At 25.7% G+C, this 22,195-nt stretch overlaps 1 protein-coding gene across 1 annotated transcript; it reads right to left on the bottom strand.

The window, feature by feature from the left end:
- Positions 1-2,675: 2,675 nt before the first annotated feature.
- LOC130674596 (vesicular glutamate transporter 1-like) lies at positions 2,676-18,726 on the bottom strand. The gene is made up of 7 exons (XM_057479969.1): positions 18,569-18,726; positions 12,745-13,168; positions 8,198-8,376; positions 7,986-8,116; positions 6,991-7,096; positions 6,824-6,908; positions 2,676-5,490 (listed from the first exon to the last, which is right to left on the bottom strand). Exons 2-7 carry the CDS (start codon positions 12,767-12,769, stop codon positions 4,529-4,531), a joined length of 1,488 nt encoding a protein of 495 aa, XP_057335952.1. The 5' UTR covers positions 12,770-13,168; positions 18,569-18,726; the 3' UTR covers positions 2,676-4,528.
- Positions 18,727-22,195: the final 3,469 nt, after the last annotated feature.

Here is a 22,195-nt window from a genome sequence, read left to right as displayed (position 1 = left end):
TTTTCTACATGTGCATAGTTTTAGTTTTTTTTCTTTTTTAAATTAAATCATCAAAAACAAAATTTGAAAATTTTTTATTGTCTGCTAACTTCAGGATCATGAAATATGAGTACCCCTCAATCGGCAGATACTGAATATAAACAGCTTCCCCCACGGTAAATTTAAATATTTGGATAATAAATTATTAGAAACTGGAGAAAAATTAAAAATCATACGTCAAAATAAAATGGCGGCAGAATATGATATAAAAATATTTAAAAAATTAAAAAAAAACACTCAAGTGTTTGAACAAACCTTGGCGGGAAAATAATATGCAGAAGGGTGTCTTAATACACTTGGAGATTTAATTTAAATTGCTTCAAGTGTATTGCAGCTAAAAAACGTCACTTAACTGCTATTTTCCACCAGACGATGCCAGATGATTTTGCTCAGGAACTTATTGGAAGTCATCAGCATCAGCCTCAGCAACACTTTACACTAGCACTTGACACTCAACACTTAATGACGCCACAGACACTTTGCACAATTTGAATTTTAAAAACACTGGACATTTTAAATAAACAATGACTATGAGCAACAAATTTTATGGATAATTACACGACACAACTGCAATACTGTGTTTCAATTTAAACGTAACAAAGGATCTCGACTACTACTGCCATTTTCGATGATACTGACTGCCGCTATCGAACCGTCAGTTGATACGAAGCAATCGATTTTGCGATTCATCGACCGCCCCCCTTTTGCAAAAATTTGAACATCGAATACAGTGACGCGCAGTAGCGCCAACTTGGCGCGAAATTTCAATTGCAATTTGATCATTTTATTAAAATGATTTTATAAAAATTATTTGTGTCAATAATTATGATCCTGAACTTAGCAGATATTTGAAAATTTTTGAATTTTTGTTTTTCAAAAAATCGATTGCAAAAAAATGAAATGAAATTATGCACATGTAGAAAATTTTAAGAACTACAGGTGCAATTTTTTAAAATATTTTTTTTTTATGGTTTATCGTCTAAAAAAAATTCAAAAATTACTAGACGTCTGCTAACTTCAGTATCATCAATAATTATATTAATTAGGGTGCATTCGGAAATGCTCTAGCTTTCGAGATTGTCTACAGTGACAAGCCCTGGTTTTCTGTAGATTAATATAAACAAGAAAATAAATACAATCATTTTTTCCCGCGTAATTAAAATGTGATTCGAACGATATAAATATGATACTGAAATCAGCCAACGTCTAATAGTTTTTAAATTTTTATAACGACCATAATTTAAAAAAAAAAAATATTTCAGACAATTGCACCTCCAGTTTTTTTAATTTTCTACATGTGCAGATTTTTAGTTTTTTTTTTGGTTTTTGATTAAATTGTGGAAAAAAAAAATCAAAAAATTGTTAATTGTCTGCCACTATCAGGATCATAGATAAATATGAGTGTCAATGTAGCAGACATCAGACAAATTTAAAATTATTAATCAATAGAGTAAATAATTAATAAAATTAATTTTTTTAAAAATGCGCATTTATAAAATTGTAAAATTAAAAAGTGCATTTTTTAAAAATATTATTTTTTAAATTATTTACTCTATTTATTTATAATTTTAAATTTGTCTGATGTCTGCTACATTGACACTCATTAGATAAATATGAGTACCAATGTAGCGGACATACAATTGTTTAATTACATATAAAAAAATTAAATAATTAAAAAAATCAATTTAAAAAAAATGCATGTACTGAATTTTTAATTTTCTAAACATGCATTCTTTTATTTTTATTTTATAAACGTTTTAATTTATTATTTCAAAGTTTTTAAAATTTTCAGATGTCTGCTAACTTTACTATCATTAGATAAATTGATGTATCTCGATATCTGGCAATAAAAAAAAAATCTAAGTCATGAAAAGGCACAAATTCAAGTAAAGACCTTAGAGATACCATATTTAATAACTTTTACCAATTCTGTCATATAAATATGACTGGAATAAAATTTTCCTTATTTTCTTAATAGTATAGATATATAAAATGAATTTTAATTGAAATAATGAATCTTTATTTTATATTTTATGAAAAAATACAATTACAATGATAATTACACTTGCAATAAAATAATTAATTAATGAATTATAAGCTAATGAATTAAAAATATCGTTAAATGTATGAAGATAACATTAAAATTAAGTTTATTTCACAATATTTTCTGCTTATAAATAAACATACAGAGTGATTAATACTTTAAATGCAAATTATTTATAAGATCTTATAACTTTAGAGTATATTCGGTAAATGAACAACCACATAATTGTTCATTTGATAAATTTCATTAAAAAAATATGTCACTCATTCATAAAAAAAAACTATAATCTGTTATTTTTATGAGATTTATTTAAATTCTCACAATTATAAAAATAAATTTCATTTAGAAAATATTTTATCTTTAAAAATTTATGAAAATTAAATTATTTAACTAAATGCTCTTAAAAATGTGTCAATTATTTAATTAAATACTTTTGCTGAACTGAAACTAATGTAGTGAAATATATTTTATTATTTACATAAATGGCATTAAAGTTTTCTTTGTTGTTAAATATATTGTTTTTAATAAACATAAATTATATCTACTGCAGTCTTGTAATTGTAATTATTGTAGCTGCTCATATTCATGAGTAATTTTTTTTTTTGTTCATCTTTGATATTTTTTTATTTTTTATTTCACAATCACGAAGATCTGAGCAGTCTGACAGTGTACAGATTAATAGCTCACACATATTTATTGTAACAATATGACGATATTTTTTTTTTTTAGGACATTGGTTTATATTTAATAATTAGAGATGTGCAAATAACTCAAACTTACACAGAAAAAAATGATTTCTTGAAGCAAAAAATTTTTACTAGCCTCCAAGAAATTTTTTGGATTATAAATTGAAAATAAAAATTTTCTTGGGGCAAGAAAAAATTTTTTCTAGTCTTAAGAAAATTTTTGTCTTTTATTTATAATGCAAAATTTTTCTTGCACCAAGAAATTTTTTTTTGTGTACAGATTCTTTGGGTTAAATTAAATATCATGTGACTAATTCTAAAAGGACATTTTTTTAAACGCTCTCATGGATTTAGGAAACTCTAAAGCCAAAGGAGCGCATGGAATTTTATTTTCATTGCCAATCGTTTGGTAGAATTATTTTATAGCTAAAAATTGAATGACACTGAAGTTAGCCGAGGTCTAGTAATTTTTTGACTTTTTTCAAAACGATAAATAATAAGAAAAAATATATATTTGAATAAATTACACCTATGGTTTTTTAAATTTTCTACATGTACATATTTTTATTTTTTTTTTTTCTCGTTGATGATTTGTTGAATAAAAATCCAAAAATTATTAATTGTCTGTTAATTTATGATTTTGAAGTCAGCAGACAATTAAAAATTTTCGGATTTTTTTCGACAAGTAAATTTGAATAAAAAAAAAAAATAAAAATCTACACATGTAGAAAATTTAACAGACTGTAAGTGCGATTTTTTCAAATATTATTTTTCTTTCAATTTATCGTTTTTTAAAAAATCCAAAAATTATTAAACGTCGGCTAACTTCAGTATCATGTTAATTTCAGGATCATAAAATTTAAAATAAAAATTTTCAGCTTTAGAATAAGTCTACGATGATTAGCAATTTAAAAAAAATACGCCTTTTTGGATTTGAACTTAGTGACTAAAGACAAAAAGACGTATAAAAATATGTCCTTTTAGAATTAGTGACGCGATATCACTGTAAAAAATCGGGAGTGAATTCGGAGTAATTACGGATTTCATTTAAATCCGAAATCACTTGTCGCTTGGAGTTTTTACAAAAAAATCCCTTCGCATACGGAGTTTGATTTTTCATCCGCATTTACTCCGAACCGGAGTTTTAATATTTTGGGATTTACTCCCAAAAATTTTTACAGTGTAACATTTCTTCCGAAATTCAAATTTTCAAATAATTCGTCATTTTTTTAATTATTTGTAAATTTTCGAATTATTACAATAATTCAAATTAATTGTCAGGATCAAAAATTTCCGTAAATTTTCTAATTTAAAAAAAAAAATCAAAATTATTCTTTAAAAAATTTCATAATTTACTACGGAAAATAAAAATTTTTATTCGAAGCTCAAACCGAAATTTGAATTCGAAAACTGACAAATTAATTTTTCGAATAATTAGAAAATTCAAATTATTCGATAAAAATTTCAAATCGAATAGTAAAATTCGATTTGGTTAAAAAAATCGCACATCTCTCTATTAATAATTAATTCTGTTAATAACAATAAGTTATTAATTTAACATAAAAATTAAATAAAATCAATTTCTACGTCATCATTTATTCAATTGAATAATTGAAAAAAAAAAAAAAATAAAACTGAAAATAATTGGCACACATATTTTTATTCGATAATTCAGAAATGAAATTTTCAAATTTTTAAATTTATGTTAAAAAAAAAACATTAATGATAATACCTTTGATATTTAATTGAACAATTAATTTTACAGTCGTTCATTTTCTTCCTCATCACTCTGAGCAATTTCTTTACCATTAACTTCATTTATTTTTTTCTCTTCATCAGGATTATTCAAACTGACTATTTTACTGGTGTCATTCCAGGGCTGAATGCTCGCGGATCCGAAGATCCAGAACAAGACAGTCGCCGAGAAAAATACAACCGCAGAGATCCAGAACATCCAGCGCCATTCGTCAACACCATTGTGATGATTTGTCAGGGCGCCAACAGCAGCGGGAATAATGAACCCGGGTACACTACCAAAGACATTCATGACTCCATAAAGTGACCCAGCGTAATTAGGAGCAAGATCTTGATGATTTTGTAGACTTGTTTGACAAGCAGCTCCATTTAGTGCCAGTGCCAATATCATCATAGCGATCGCAGCGAAGGCATTGCACTCAACGTAAGTCATAATAAGTAGAGAGACACCCGGACCCACGTGAGAAAATATCATGAATAATTTTCTTATCCAAATTACTGACAGAATGTTACGTTTTCTAAAGAAATCACCAAAAGCTGCGAACAGAGCGCCCGCACCCAATCGAGCGATGTATGGCAACCCAGTTAGAAATCCACCTGAACTCATGTCTAATCCTAAAATTTCCAAGGTGTACTTTGGACCGTTTGATGACAGGAAATAAATTCCCCACATGTTGGCGAAATGTGCCCATAGTAAAACCAAAAATGGTGGAGATTTAGCCATCGCGGAAATTGGCAACGCTAATTTTTGTTTACTAACAGACGTTCCTATTTGCTCTCTGATGTAAGATCTTTCACTTTCTGTTATTGTGGGATGAGAGTCGGGGGTATCGTAAGCCAACCAAACCCACAGAAGCCAGAACGCAAGCATCGCACCACTTGTGATGTAAAATGCGGCTTTCCAACCCAGTGCGCTTATTATCAATGAGCAGAGAGTGAATGTTACGAATGCACCAAATGGACCACCTTTGCGAAAAAAAAAATTATTTATTATTTATATTTTGATGATATATTTTTAGGGTAATTTACTAAATATATCGGGGAAATTACATTGATAGTTTTGGTGTGCCGTAAATTTATCCCAACAATTTTATACCACAAGTGATCCCATCGACAATTGATAAAATTTTTTATTGTTATTGTGAAAATAATTAAATATTATTATTATTATTAGTATAAAATATAAAAATTTGTGTAAGAAAATATTATATACGATCAGTGGGAACAGTTGTCTGTGGGATCAATTGACGTGTCACTTGTCTGGGATCAGTTGTCATGGAACCGATAATTTTTACTTATCCTTAATTATTAAGAAAAAAAATTATAAATAAATAAAAAAACTTTTTATCAGAAATTAGAATAACAAAAAAATAATAATGACAATTTTAATGTTAATTAATAAATAAAGATACAAAATTTTTTAACCCTCGTTTCGACGAATATTTTACATTAAATCTTTCAATTATTTTACTCAATTTAATCGATTTAAAAAATAATAATAATAATAAAGAGGAAAATATTTTTAGATAAAAATCTTTCAAATCATTTTTGTAAGGGAATTTTTAGTAGCGTTAAGTAGAACTCACTTTTTTTTCGTTCATCAAGAAATATTTAGAGACGGGTAATTTTATTTAAATTTTAGTTGTTTTTTTTAATCAGAAGAATGATACAAATTTTTAAAAATAAAATAATATAAATCAAGTGGATCAACGAGAAATTTTATCTTCCTTGAAAATTAAGGCTTAGAAAGTTTTTTTTTTAACTTAACGGTCACATGAAATCTACAAGATCCCGGGGAATTTTAAACTCAAAATTTCTATGCCTAATTAAACTTTTTCATATTTTTAACTAAAAATATCTCGATACCTGATCAGTTTTTAACCAAAGTACAATTTTTTGTTTGTATAGAATTTAAAACGCTACAAAAAAGGTTTCTTGCAATTTTCCAAATAATTTGATATTTACAAAGATGTTGACAAAAAACCTATCACACTTTTTTATCAAGATACTTTTGAATTCCTAAAAGAAAATTCTTTATTTCTTTTCCTTTAAATAATTGTACTTTGTGGAATATCAAACTTTTTCATAAATTTTATATCAAAGTACTTTTATTGCGTAATAATTTGTCACACGATTTAGTTGAAAATATTAAAAATTGAAATTTTTATTAAAATTTTAAATTTGCCTGATGTCTGTTACATTCATACTCATGAAGTATTCATATAATTCGAAATATTGTGAGTTCTACTTATCAATTTTGATATTTTTTTTCATAAAATAGTCTTTATTTATTACTTACCCTGCATTGTCCAGACAAATCTTCCCTTTTCAACTGGAGGAGCCCATCGTGCTATCATTGCATGTAAAGCTGGATATACTGCAGACTAGAAAAATTATATTTTATTGATAAATAAAAATAAAAGTACTTCAATCAATATAATTATTTAAATAAAAATATTGACTTGCCCCAGAGAAACCCATTAGGAATCGTAGTATAACAACTACAGACCAATGCCAACCAGAAACAACTGGCATTAAAAGATTCAGCAATGCCGGTATCAAAGTCGCATATCTGTAATAAAAAATTTAATTGAAACAATCGTTGGTATTTTTCATTTTAAATATTAAAAGATAAAAACTTTTATTATTAAATTGAATTAATAGAAGCTTTAATATTAACGAGCAACCTGCAGTCACAACGTGACTGCCTAAATATCACTACTAAATTTATAGAATACGCAGAAAAAAAGGATTTCTTGCCGCAACAAAATTTTAATTTGAACCAAGAAATTTTATGCAATATCAATTAAATACAAAAATTGTTTTGGGACGAGAAGAGATTTTTTTGGTCAAGAAATAATTCCTTGCACCAAGTAATTTTTTCTAGTTCTAAATAAATTTTTGTTTTCAATTCACAATGCAAAAAATTTATTGGGGTAAGTAAAAATTTTCTTTAGGCGAGTAAAGATTTTTTGTGTCAATGAATCCTTTTTTTTTCTATGCACACTTTTTTGGCTTTGAGAAGCTTCCTAAAACCAAAAGGGAGTTTAAAAATCTGTCATTTTGGAATAAGTAATGCGATATAAATAATATAGCTCTATATTCAGTGACATTCAGTCATATTTAGTGACAGAATAATTAAAATATTAATTTATTTAAAGAAAATAAATTTAATCGTCTTTTTTCTCGCGTAATTTAAATGTAATTCGAATGATAGAGATAAATCTATTTATCTCAATACTTGGCAATTAAAAAGAGTTTAAAGTATGAAAAGGCACAAATTCAAGTCAAGACCTATCTAATGATGCCAATTTCAATAACATTAACTAATTCTATTATATAGATATGGCGGGAACAAAATTTTCCTTATCTTCTTAATAATATAGAAGATGATTAATTATTAAGAATGCATGTGCATTATTTTAATAAATATTCATTTATTTCTTTAAAAAAAAACTTACGCAACAACTCTAGCACCACCGAATTTTTCAGCTAACATTCCTGATGGAACACTTGATAGTAAAGGACCAACAAAATAAGCAGACAAAACTACTCCTTGAATCTGTTGACTCCATGGATATCTTTCATCAATCTAAAAAATTAATGTAATTATTAAATATTCTTAATAAAAAATAATTAATAAAAAAAAAAAGTAATAATCAAGATTTCTTACGTCTGGTATAGTTGGTCTCGTTGAATTGAGTAATAAATCAGTACAAAATGGACCTTTGCGACCCTTTTTCACCGACACCATCGCCACAATAGCAATTGATAAATTTGTACGAATCACATATGAGAACATACATGCTAAAAACATCAAGACTCCGAGGACTGCCCTTTTGGGTATCCTGTCTGTAAAAATAAATATAAAATAACATTTTATTTAATTGCTTAAGAATGAAATATATATTAAGTAATAAACATTTTAATATCCATTAATTCAGAATCCATTAATATCAAGTGTAATTACTCCTACACTTAAAAATTTTAATTCAACTTTGAAAATTTTAATCAAATTACTTGAAGTCATTAACAAATTCAATTCATTCATAAATGTAAAATATAAATAAGCTTATTTATTTACTTTATTTTTACACAAATTTAAATTTCCCAGTGATAAATGTCATAAAGATTAAAATTATAATTAATTTTATTTCATTTAATTTAAATAATTTTTATTTTAAAACCTGATTTTCAATTAAAAATTTTTCTATTTTTTTTTTTGTATAAGTAGTTTTTAAATACAAGAAATTTCATAGCAAGATAATAAACTCGCAATCATCAAAAACTATCAATGGTCTTTGAAAAAAAAAATTAGTACTGTATTTTAAAAATTTTTTAAAATAAAGTCCAACTCAAAATCTTTAATGACAAAGAAAAAATTGTATTTTCATTAAAAATTAAGCTTTGAATTTTTTAATTATGTGAACAAATCAATCGTCTATATTTGATAAATTTAATTAAATTTCCATGACAATTATCCTTGAATATTAAAAAAAAAAATTTTTTAAGCGCAGGATAAAATAATTAAAAAAATTTATTGATTACTTTTTTTTCATTGCATAAAAAAAATATTTTTTATCATTAACTCATTGAATTATTTATAAAAAATGGCTCAATATTTAGAAAACTTTTTTTTCCTATTTTATAAAAAAACGTCCCCTTTCTGGGTAAATCTCGTAACTGCAAAATGATAATTCTTTTATAAAAGGGTCAAAACATCTATTTTGCTACACGGGCGTTAATGGAAATATGAAAATTCAAAAGTCTCTCGAACATTCTGTTATAATTATTAAAATTTGAAGCTTTTTTAACGCAATAGCAATACGAAAGAATGTTTTTCACTCGTAGTTTCAATTATGAAAAAAATTTAGTTACGAAGTTTACCCAGAAAGGACACGAAAAATTTTTTCTCATATTATATAAAAAAAGTTTGACCTTTGAAAATAGATCACACAACAATAAAAAATAATTATGATTGACTGTGCGTGAGAGAATGAAATCACTGTCAAAGTAATTGAAGTCGGAATGTCCATGATAAATTTAAATTAACAGATAACCCTCTTGTATAAATTGAAAGCTTTATATTAATTCATCAATGAATTATATTCATATAAAGTTATTCTTTAATTATCATAGAAACATTCTTTCAGAACTTTAATAACTCCAGTATCATTTTTTTTTTTTGTTACTTTAATTAAAGCCAATTACTAATGACAGCAAAATTCCACATTCTTGTTTGCATCAAAAATTTGTGACCGCAATTTACAATGAAATTTATGTACTACGATTGTTTTCATACATCAATTGATCATTTTTTTTTCTTCGAACAATTACGATCTTAAAAATTTATCTACACGCAGGATAAAATGAATAATATGATTTAAAAGTTAATAAATTTTGGTCAAGGTCGATTATTTATAACTACTGTCGTTGAAATTATATTTTTTATCATAAACATGTTTATGCGTTGAGTAAATAAAATTATTACATACAATAATAATTTATTTTTACGTAAAAATAGTAATTTTTATTTTAAAAAATTTCAGGTATTATCAACAATAAATAATAGCAGTAATAATTAATCAGCGAATAAACATATAAAGAACAAAACAAATAGAAAAGAATGCAATAATAACATCAAGGTAATCCGACTGGAATATATTATTGAACTTACACAACTGTTTAATTAAAATTTAATAATAGAATAATGAGAAAATAAAATTTTTTTAGTTCATTTTTAATTTTTGTACTGATAAAAAAAATATACTACTAATTTCTTAATAAAAATGGTTATTAAGTAAACAATGATATCAAATTTAAAAATTAAATTTTAGCACTGATAATAATAATAATATTAATAATAATACTAATAGTAGAAGTAATAATGATAATAGTCATGGTGGCCACAGATTTTTGAGATTGAAATTCCCTGACTTTTCCAGGTATTCCAGTCAAACAATTCAAAAATTCCCTGACTATGTGTAGTAATATTAAATCATTGGAAATATTTATTTAATTTAAAATAAAATGGTATAAGTCAGTTTAATCAATAATTACTCGTTGTCGTTAAATGAAACTTTTTTTTATTATTTGTCAATGTTCATTGTTTTTTTTTTTATTTATTAAATGAATAATTTTCTATTTTTGATTTGAAATCCATGTTTTTATATAACTTACTTTATAACAAAATATAAATAAATTTTTCATTTTCATTAGAATAAATTTCATAAATAAGAATATTTCATAGATTATTAATAAAGTATTAATGAAATACGCGAATAATAAATATAGTGAAACTTATTAGTTTATTACTTATGTATACATTTAATGTTTTTAGTTTTTTAACTTGTCAATATGGATGTTAATAGCTTGAAGATCCTGGCGATTGGTTTCTACTAAGACTTTTTTTCTAACAGCCTTGATAATTTTAACTGCTTCATTTTTTCGCTATTTGAATCAGTTTCTACTAATTTTTTTTCAAGATGGTTTTACAACCGCATTCGCGCCGCGTCACTTTTTGAACAGTTTTGACAGAAAACTAAATTTGTCGGATTTTTTTAGTCAAAAGAAAGAAAGTGAAAATTTTTCCAGCTTTGTGACGAAATTCCCTGACATTTTCTTGACTTCTCCAGTATATTTATAATTCCCTAAAATTTCCAGGTTTTCTAGAAATGTGGCCACCATGATAGTACTAGTAGTAGTAATAGCAACAATAGTAATAATAGTAGATTCTATAAATTACTAAAAATCACAACAATAACTTTGGATATTTTTCATTACATCTTGATTAGTTAACTTGAATTTGCCATCATGTTTTTATCAAATCTCACCATCTTTTATGTCTTTTTTCAAGTTAAATTTGAATTTAATCAGAGTCTGAGTCTTTTTATCTCACTCGACAATTTATTATACAACAAAAATCCTTTATAGTCAATTGTTTTTTCCGCAGTCTTCATTCTCTTTCTTATTGCTAATAAATTCCCTGTTTCTAATATCATAATTATGACTAGATTTACAGATTTTTCTACTTAAATACTCTGGAGTTATTCAATTAATCATTTTATAAACTAATATGCAAACATTATATTTTATTCTTTGGTCAATAGACATAGATCATAAGCGTCCAGCATACTCAATACACAATAGTAAAAATAATAATAATAATAATAATAACAGATGAGTGTTATTATTACAAAATTAATAATTTGAATAATGAAAATTTTAAATATAATTATCATTGATAAATATTTCATTAAAAAATCATTATATTCTAATAGATATAACGAGTATATATCAGTCACGATTTTAAAAACAGCGAGGAATAATTAACAAACTAATATTATCAGTAACGTTTAACTATTAACCATTAGGAAAACATTTTTGTAATTTTATCAAACTTCAAAATCTAAGATATCAAACTTTTTATAACTGTCTTGTAGACACGCTTTGTATAAAGAATTCATATTATATTTTTTTTTAATACCAAAAAAAAAATATGAACTACACAACTAACAGACATTAATTATTTTTATAAATAGTATTCTTTAATTAATAATTAAAACGTAAATGACTGTAGGGTAAATACTAAAATTTATTGTCCATGTCAGAAAATTTGATGTCTGAACTTTAAAAATCGTAACTTAATTAAAAATTTATGACTCGTATTATAAAATTTATTGTTTGGAATATTCAAATTCCTTATATTGACACCCAGGTTCCGGGTTATAATTTCAAACACTAATTTTTAAAATTTCTTTTTTTCTGTGCATATGAAAACTTTTTTTAAAAATAAATTTCATAATTTTCTATTCCAAATAATTTTATTATTTTCATTCTGTAATTTTTTAAAAATCTTTTCGTTCAAAAATAAAAATTAAAATTAAAAAATTTTAAAAAATGATCTACTCCTTTTTCTATCTAATTTACCATCATCCCTGATCAAGAAATATGATTTGCACCATGTTAAGTGTATATCTATATATTAGTCGATTCAAATTGTTTTAAATCATTTCAAATTGTTTTGAATCATTCCAAATCATTTTTTTAAATCAGGGATTTTAAATTAAAAAAAAATTAAATATTAAAATAATAAAAATATCAAAGTAATTAAAAAAAAAAATATTTTTAATTTGTCTCTAGTATGATAAATATAAATATTAAATAAATATGAATAAATTTAAATTATTTATAATTACATAAAAGAAACTTTGGACTTACCATTAACTCTTTTCAGCCAGGCCATTTTTTTATTCCTAGTTTACTAATGGCAAAGTTTAATTATTTATTTGTTTATTTGTTTTTTTTTTTCTTTAAACTGTAGATAATTACACAGCACAATAACTCAATACTAAGACATTAAAACAAATAGTATTAACAAGAGATCGTTATTAATTTCCCTCTAATGTTGTACTGACAACGGTATCCGGTTTACTGAGTTAAATCAGTCTGTAGTGATAGCAACGATTATTTGAACTTATGTTGCGTCATACCGCTGAATGCTCATCACACTTAACTATTTTATTCCCAACACTTTTGCGCAAATATTAAAACTAATGCAGCTGATTAATTTTAATTATTTTTTTTTCGCTGCTTATTTGTAAGCAATCACTTGCACCTTGTACACAATTTTTAGCCAATGATACTGCAACAGAAAACGTAAATAACATAAATAAGTTTTAATTCTAAATTTAAAAGTTTGTATGTTACAACAGATCAACAGAAAGTTGCATAAGGTCCAGTTTGTTTCTACGTCATTATTTGCGTGACTTACATTCAAGATTTATAGTTTACACTTTTTATTTATTCATTAATTGGGACAATTGATAAATAGAGTTATTAGATGTGTTAACAATAAAACTCGACATTAAACTTTAAGTAGAGTTTAAAGATTTGTCTTCTAAATTTAGAAATACTACAAAAATTTTATGAGGAAAATATAGTTTTCATTTTTAAGTATCGTTTATATTTAAATAATATGATATATATGTTTATTTAAATGTTTCCGCTAATAGAGTATTGATGACATCAAAATTTTTTGTTTTATCATCAATTTTCTTTAGCAAAATAATAAATTGTAAATCGTTTATATGAAGACATAACAAAAAATAAATAAAAAAATATATCGATAGGTATTATTCCGCAAATTATAGATAAGTATTGTAATTATGTATGTAAATATAATTTTAAATTAGTATTTGTACAGTTGGTAATTAAAAGAATAATTAAAATAATTAAACTCTTTTTTTTAATATTATTTTAGTGATATATTGTAATTTTTGGTATAAAGAATTATACTAACAAAAAAATTGATGTGGGATTGCATGGGAACCCATAGGAATTGATATAGAAAAAGTATGGATTTATGTAAGAATCCATAGGAATTAATGTAGGAGTGTATGGATTTATATAAGAATCCATGTAGGAAACTGTGGGTACCTGGATTCCCATGCAGGAACTTGACATAGGAATTTGGATGTATAGATTTATTTGTGGGAAATTTATATAGGAATCTGGGTTTCTATATAAGTAATTTCTATAGAATCCGGGGAATCTAGATTTCTATATCTGTCGTCTATTAATACGCGAATATGAATAAAAGAACAGATTAATATTCCTATAGGAAACCATTTGAGAATCCATCCGAAAACGCCATGTGGGAACCCACATAGGAATCTAGGCTGAATTCCCATATGGATTTTTTTGATAGGGAAAGATTTTTAAAACCCAGATTCCTAAATGAATGTTCCGTAACGGAATCCCTACATTAAATTTCCTATGTCGAATTCCTATATGGAAATTCAGGTATCCAGTTTACTATGTCAAGTTCCTACATGTGAATCTAGGGACCCATAATTTCTTATATAGGTTTCCTACATGGGTATCCAGTTTCTTATCTGAATTTTCCATATGGGAATCCAGATACCCATAGTTTCTTATGTCAAGTTCCTACATGGGAATTCGGGTACCCACAGTTTCCTATGTGAATTTTCCATATGGAAATCCAGGTACCTACAATTTCCTATGTGGATTTTTGATACGGGAATCCAGGTACCCAGTTTCCGACATGAATTTCCCATACGGGAATCCAGGTACTCACAGTTTCCTATGTGAGTTTCCATATGGGAATTCGGGTACTAATAGTTTCTTATGTGAATTTTCCATATGGTAATCCAGGTACCCATGATTTCCTACATGGATTTCTATATGGAAATTCAGGTACCCATAATTTTCTGTGTGGATTTCCCATATGAGAATCCAAGTACTCATGGTTTCCTACATGGATGCTTGATATAAATCCATACACTCCTATATTAATTCCTATGAATTCTTACATAAATCCATACTTTTCTACATGGATTCCTATGGATTCCCATGCAATCCCATATTAATTTTTTTTTGATAAAGATAGAATCTTATAACTCATTGTATTTATCTTAAAAGTATCTACCATATGAACTAAATAAATTAAAATTGATAAGAAACAAGAATTTCTCTCTTATTTATATACATGTATATTCTATTAAAAAATATAAAAGAACTTATTTCAAATATTTATTTAAAATTTACAAACTCATATTAAATTTATGTACAATATATTTATCACGTAGTAAAGTATACCTGTAAATAAATATACTAATATACGTTCCTTAACATTGTTTTAATTATCGCGATACTTTTCACTAACAATTGAATTTACTGGCAATAAAAAAAATGTTTATCTACTCATATTTCTCAGGTATTAAAACAATTACTGAGGTGGTTACAGCGCGATAAAAAGTAACAAGTACGATGAAAAATATAAGCATAAAAAATAATCTTTATTAACACGTCTACATCTCAACTGGTTGTAACTTTACGGGTTAATCACATGTGGATAATAAAGTTCGTTCAAACACAATTTTTTAAAATCTCGACTAGTAAATTTTACATCAATTCAATGACTTTTTAAACATTTATCATCATAAAACATAAATAAAAATATATTTACAACCGATAAAATAACTTTAATTTTCAAACTGTCATAAATTGGTGATAATTTTTGTTGTTTTCTACTCATACTTCATTAAAATAATTAAAAATGAAGTTAAAGGTCGATTGATAATTACAGTCTAGTAAACAAAAATTTTTTTGATATCTTGTTAAACTTTAAATACTTGTTTCTCAATGAAAAATATTTCAAGATGCGTTAGATTGATAAGGCAAATATTTTGTAATCAATTTATCTACTAACTTTTATGAAGAGAAAGATTTCGTAATGTGATTAAAATTATCAGATAACTCGAGTTAAATTAAAGGCAGCTACTTTTTAATTTTTATGGATTAGCAAGTATTTTTTAAACGAAAACGTTCAATTTTTAGTTAATATTCAATAGTATGTTTAAATCTACTGGACGTTGAAAATGTAAATTGGGATTTTCAAGACTTAGATCATTGAAATTTAGATTTAACTTAAGGTAAAAGACCCAGTACCCGATCAGGGAACTAGTACCCGATCACTCATGTATTTGTATATCTATATTTAGTAAATTTTAGTAAACATATATGTACAAATACATGGAGTGATCGAGAACTAGGTCTTTTGCCTTACTCGATGTACCTAAAACGTAGATAGAATCTAGGCTTAACCCTATCAAAAAAAAACCATATGGGATTGCATGGGAACCCATAGGAATCCATATAGAAAAGTATGGATTTATGTGAAAATTCATAGGAATAAATGTAGGAGTGTATGGATTTAAATAAGAATCCATTACACGGAAAAAAGGATTTTTAAGGACAAGAAAAATCTTGTATCATGAGATGAAAACAAAAATTTTCTTAGAGATAGAGAAAATTCCTTGGCAAACAAAAATTATCGTTTTCCAGGGATAATGCAAAAATTTTCTTGGAGAGTAAAAGTTTTTTGCGCCAAGAAATACTTTTTTTCTGTGTAGAGCTGAATAAATTTTAAAATCGACTGATCAAGTAGCTGACAAGTAACGATTATGTTCAAACTAACTCCCTATCAAAAAAATCCATGTGGGATTGCATGGGAACCCATAGGGATCCATATAGAGAAGTATGGATTTATGTAAGAATTCATAGGAATTAATATAGGAGTGTATGGATTTATATAAGAATCCATGTAGGAAACTGTGGGTACCTGGATCCCCATGCAGGAACTTGACATAGGAATTTGGATGTATGGATTTCTTTGTAAGAAATTCATATAGGAATCTGGGTTTCTATATAAGTAATTTCTATAGAATCCGGGGTATTTGGATTTCTATGTCTGTCGTCTATTAATACGCGAATATGAATAAGAGAACAGATTAATATTCCTGTAGAAAACCATATGGGAATCCATCCGAAAACGCCATGTAGGAACCAACATAAGAATCTAGGCTGGATTTTTGTTGATAGGGAAGACAAAAGACTAAAATTATTCAAAGAGTATTTTATTGCTTATAAAAATTATCTATAAGCTATAAATCTACGACTAAAAATTATTAGCAGGTAATAAAAAACTTATGAGACATTTTAGACGTAAGTCCTCTAGATGGTTTGTTCCCATAAATTTTTTACAGCTGCTAATAATTTTTGTTTCTCGTCTTCCAGCTTCTAGATAATCTATAAGACCCAAAAAATTAATGAGAAACCAAAACTAGAGCATTGACATCTAGAATGTCCCCTAATTTTTTTTAAAGCTGCTAATAATTTCAGACATGGACTTCTAGCTTCTCGACAATTTTTAGTAGCAAAAAAAATCTCTTTAAATAATTTAATTTTTTTGTCTCGTCCAAATAAATTCTGTCTACGGTTTAGACCCTCGCAAATTTTATTTACGTGTTTTCGGTACGTCGAGAGCATTCAATATAAATTTAAGTGATCATTTAAGTCTTTCATGGTCCAATTTATTGTTCAATGGGAAGCAGACTCAATCTACGATTTCAATGTCGACTCAGGATTGGTAAAAAATAATGAGTTTACTATTAAAAAATTTTTCTTTAAATTTAAAAGAAAATCCTTGGAATTATTAATATACAAATTATTAAATTAATAGTAATTAAGTTCGATTTTATTTAAAAATCACTTGTCACTTAAAACTCATTAAATATTTATATCAAAATTTTTAAAAAGTCTGTAAAAAATAAATTTATAATTTAACTTTCAAATTTCAATTGATAAATTAATAAAATTATACTCAATAATTTCAATTTATAAATTCATATCTTAAGTAAACTCGATACATAACGAAAAATTTATACTTTTTATTGTTAATTTTTTTTTCTATTTTTATAAATTGTTATAAAATAATTAAACGTCTTAATTGTTATCAATTATTATTATAATCATTATCTTCGTATTTATAAAAAACTAAGAATTTTACTCATACCTCAATTATCAATTCTAAGAAAATTGAAAAGAATTAAAGAAATTTACTAATCAATAAAAAGAAATTCCAGACTAAATCTTAATAATTTTTTTATATGTATTAAAAATTACAAATTTCTTTACGAGTGTGAATGTAGCAGACGACAGTTTTAAAACTACAAATAAGTAGAGTAAATAATTAAGAAAACAATTTTTATAAAAAATGCACTTATTAATTTTTAAATTTTTTAAATGCGCATTTTTTTTAAATTTAATTTTGTTAATTAATTACTCTATTTATTAATAATTTAAAATTTGTCTGATGTCTGCTACATTCACACTAATAATTTCTTTGAATAAAAAAAGTGTAAAAGATAACGACAAACGTTTTTAAAAATAAGTTCGCATTAGAAATAACCTAAAAATTAATCGATAAATTTTGACTCACAAAATTTTTATAAAAAAAAAAAAAAACTTTTTTAGAATAGAAAAATTAATTAAAATTGAATTAATTGAGATATCCTTATAAAGTTGATGACATTTAAAAATTTTTTCATGTATATATATCGTAAACTATGAATTTAACCTGTTGGATATCGCGCCTTACATTTTTAACACAAAACTTTTGTTAGATAAAAATGAAAAAAACGTAATAAAATAAATAATTAATTCAAATTTAAATACTCACAGTACAAGTCCTGTACTTAATGTTAATAATTTAAGTAATTTTCAGTAAAAATTTATTCGAAACCGGGAACAGTTTGAATAAATTTAAAAGTGCGTTGCAACGTGTATTGAATGATACTGGAGTTGGACACAAGCCAACTCAAGCTTCTACTTCTACGATCTAATTAACGAGCTCGCTTCGGCTTTTTTCGGCTTCTAGAACTCCGTTTGTAATAGAAGGTTCGGGTCTGTAGGGTCTGTTTATATTTAAAATTATTTTATCCTCCGTGTATGGATCAAATTTAGCGCCAATTTTTCAAATTGGCTTTATTTTTACTCCAGGTTTAAATATGACCCTAAGGTTGACAGGCAATTAGTAATTTTCAAATTTTTTTTTCAAAAAATCAATAAAAAATAATATGGAGATGTAGAAAATTTAAAAAACTAAAGGCGCCATTTTTAAAAATATAATTTTTTATAATTTATCGTTTTTAAATAAATAAAAAATTACTAGACCTAGGCTACCTAAAGTATCGTGGTTTAAATTATCAATGCTGGTATGTCTATATATTATTAATATATAGATATACTAAAAATAAGAATTTAAACCCGGTTTGAAAAACAGGCCCTTACTTTTTTTCTTTTTTTAATACCAAGATTATTTCATTTTTTATTTTACTCTATAATCTAAAGGGTAATTTTTACTTACACGTCGACGTTTTGGAACAAGTTTTCTAATGCTGATGTCATCAGGACCTCTCACGGTCACCACATATCAAACTTAGTGGGTATTTAATATATTCTCATATAAATTCAACATGTCAGTAAGAATAGAAGTGAAGATCAAGTATTTTTATTTATACAAAAATTTTTATATTTTCAAGGGAGTAAAATTTTATGATTCTCAAGTTAACAACCAATAAAAAATTTTCGATTTTTTTTTTTTTTTCAACAAATCAGTTATAAAAAAATTAAACAAAAATATTATAGGTCGAAAATGCGATGCAATTAAAAAAAATTTTTTTTTTCTATTATTTGTCATGAAGAAAAAAATCAAAAAATTATTAGACGTTAGCTAACTACAATATGATAAAATTAAGAGGACTTATTTTAAAGCTAAAAATTAAAAAAAAAAAATTTGGAAACTCAGAAGGCATATAATTTAAATTAAGCCCCCTTGTATAAGACTTTTAAAGTAATTTCATTAGGTACGGCCCAGCCTTAATATTTAATGTAATAAGTCCGGGATTTTTTTTATTTATCCATTAACTCCGTATATTATGACTGCAAACGAAGACTGAACAGGAGCGAAGCACTTACAGTTAAGTCGCTGCGAGCGCGACAAAGTAACCCATAATAAAGAAAATCATAATTCAATTAAAGAAATTAAAATGGTAAGATAATCAAATAAAAAAATAATTTATTTAAGATTTTTCACCAGGCTTCGCCAGAAATTCAGGCCAATTTTTTTCCCGAAAAACTCGGAAACATCAACTCCCAACTAGAGGAGATCCAAGCAGGCCATAAGATAGGCTCTTCTCACAAAGAGAATTTATCAGGGGAAGACTTGAATTTCGAGATGGTAGTGCTAAATTCTTCAATTCTTAGACGCGGTGCCTTCTATGGTGCACTCAGAGAAAAATGAAGTTAATTTAACTATAAAATGTTAGTTATCACAATTAGAAGATTATATTTATAGTATCTGTAACTTTTATTCTGTTCTAAATTTATAATTAAAGTAACTAGTAATATTAAAGTTCATGAATGAAAACAAATTAGTCTTATTGTCTGGTATTATATTTATTACTTTCAATATATCTTTTACTAGAGAAGTTACGTCGAGCCAATCATACATATTTAAAAATTCTAATAAAGTTGACCATCGATAAACGAACTCGTCTTGTTGTCGTATGCCTAGAAGATAAAACTTCTGAAGTAAGTTTCTTACCAGGGACACTACAAGTGGTAGGCGCTATCTAGTGGCGAGCACTGAACTACTCCCATTGCCATTGTCTTGTACTGAAGACTCCTTTTTCTATGTATATTTTTTCTCTCAAGAAATTTTTCGCTTGGTCTGTAATTTTAGTAGAGGCTGCCAACAGATGGTGTCTTGCAATTGGCACCATCTATTAGATCCCCCTGTAATTAACTCTTTTTGGAGGGTAATATTGGGCCTTAATCAACTTTTTTTTCTTAGTTTCTTTTTGTCAATTCAGAAAGAGGATGCTGATTAAAACCAAAAATGCCCATACAATATATTTTATTTATTATGTCTTTCAAATTTATTTATATATCATACATCATGAACAAAATATTTTACAATATTTGAGGTTTATTGTTGTCTTTATTATAAATATATGGTTCCCATCTTAAAACCCTATTTTATCGTCAAATATTTATCAATAAAATGTTTAAATGTAAACATGTATAGCGATCAAAAAATAATTATTAATAATTAAATTTATGTTTTAAATCTACAGAGTTGTAAATAAATTTTATTTTTTCATTCATTTTATTATATAAATGAGTTCTAACTTTCTGTGTACACAAAATTTATCTTATAGTCTCTGATTAAGATTCTTCTAGCGGCTTATACTCACATTTTAATAGTAGCGCATTTTCAAAATGACAAAAAATAAAGATTATTATTTTAATAGTTACATTTTTTTGTTGCAAATGTCTTAGAAAATTTTAGCGACTCGTAGTAATAAAAGATTTTAATGCAAATTTAATTGACTTACGATTTTTTGATAGAACTGCTAGTTTTTTTTACTTTTTTAAATTCATTTCCTATCTATTTTTTAATAACAAAAAATTTTAGCTCTTTCTAATGAATATTCGCTTCGGCCTAGAAAATTTAAAAATTGTTGTTGGGGTCTCAGAGGTTTGATTTTTTTTTACATTCACTTTATTGTCGTCGGATTTAAGGACATTCCCAGACAATCCCCACCCACACTTTTAAAAAATACTCAATGACCTTGAACTGTCAGGACCGGATTAAAATTCTATGATTAATTTAAAAAAAAGGTAAAGTTTTGACTGAAAAGAGGATAACGCAGTTGCAATTTCGTCGAGATATAGATTTTTTAGAAAAATTACTTACAGTTATTATCAATTAGGAGTAAAACGAAATTTGGAAAATAAATTTTAGGAAAAAATCATAATTTGAAATGTCAAATTTTTTAAGCTAAAATTTACTTACCGAATTTCGTTTAATTTTTACCTGATGACAATTGAAAATAATTTTTTTAAAATTGACATCTTGACAAAATTGTAACTTCGACTTTTTTTTCCTAATACTTTAATTTTTTTTTATTAATTAATAAAATTTTAATACTCTTATGACTCGAGTCTAGAATATTTTCTAAAGGGAGGGGGCACTACCTAAAAATGCCCTTAATAAAAAAAAAAAAATTGAAAATCTTCTTAATGTTGGAATAAATTTATGAGTTTGAGTTCATGAATTTTTTTATTTTTTCACGTTTCAAACCTTTGTAATAATTTTTATTTTCATCATTAAAGTTTTCAAGAATGAAACGATTGAAAAAAAATTAACAAAAACGATATTTTATAGGCCGAATAGACTGAGTCACTTCTAGATATTCAACATTTTAAATTATATCATTTTGTAATCAGCTATTTTTTAAAA

The sequence above is a fragment of the Microplitis mediator genome, chromosome 9 (genome assembly GCF_029852145.1).
Source record: "Microplitis mediator isolate UGA2020A chromosome 9, iyMicMedi2.1, whole genome shotgun sequence".
NCBI classification, from domain to species: domain Eukaryota; kingdom Metazoa; phylum Arthropoda; class Insecta; order Hymenoptera; family Braconidae; genus Microplitis; species Microplitis mediator.
Note: the sequence above shows the minus strand (reverse complement) of the source record. Positions and strands in the feature narration are given on the sequence as shown.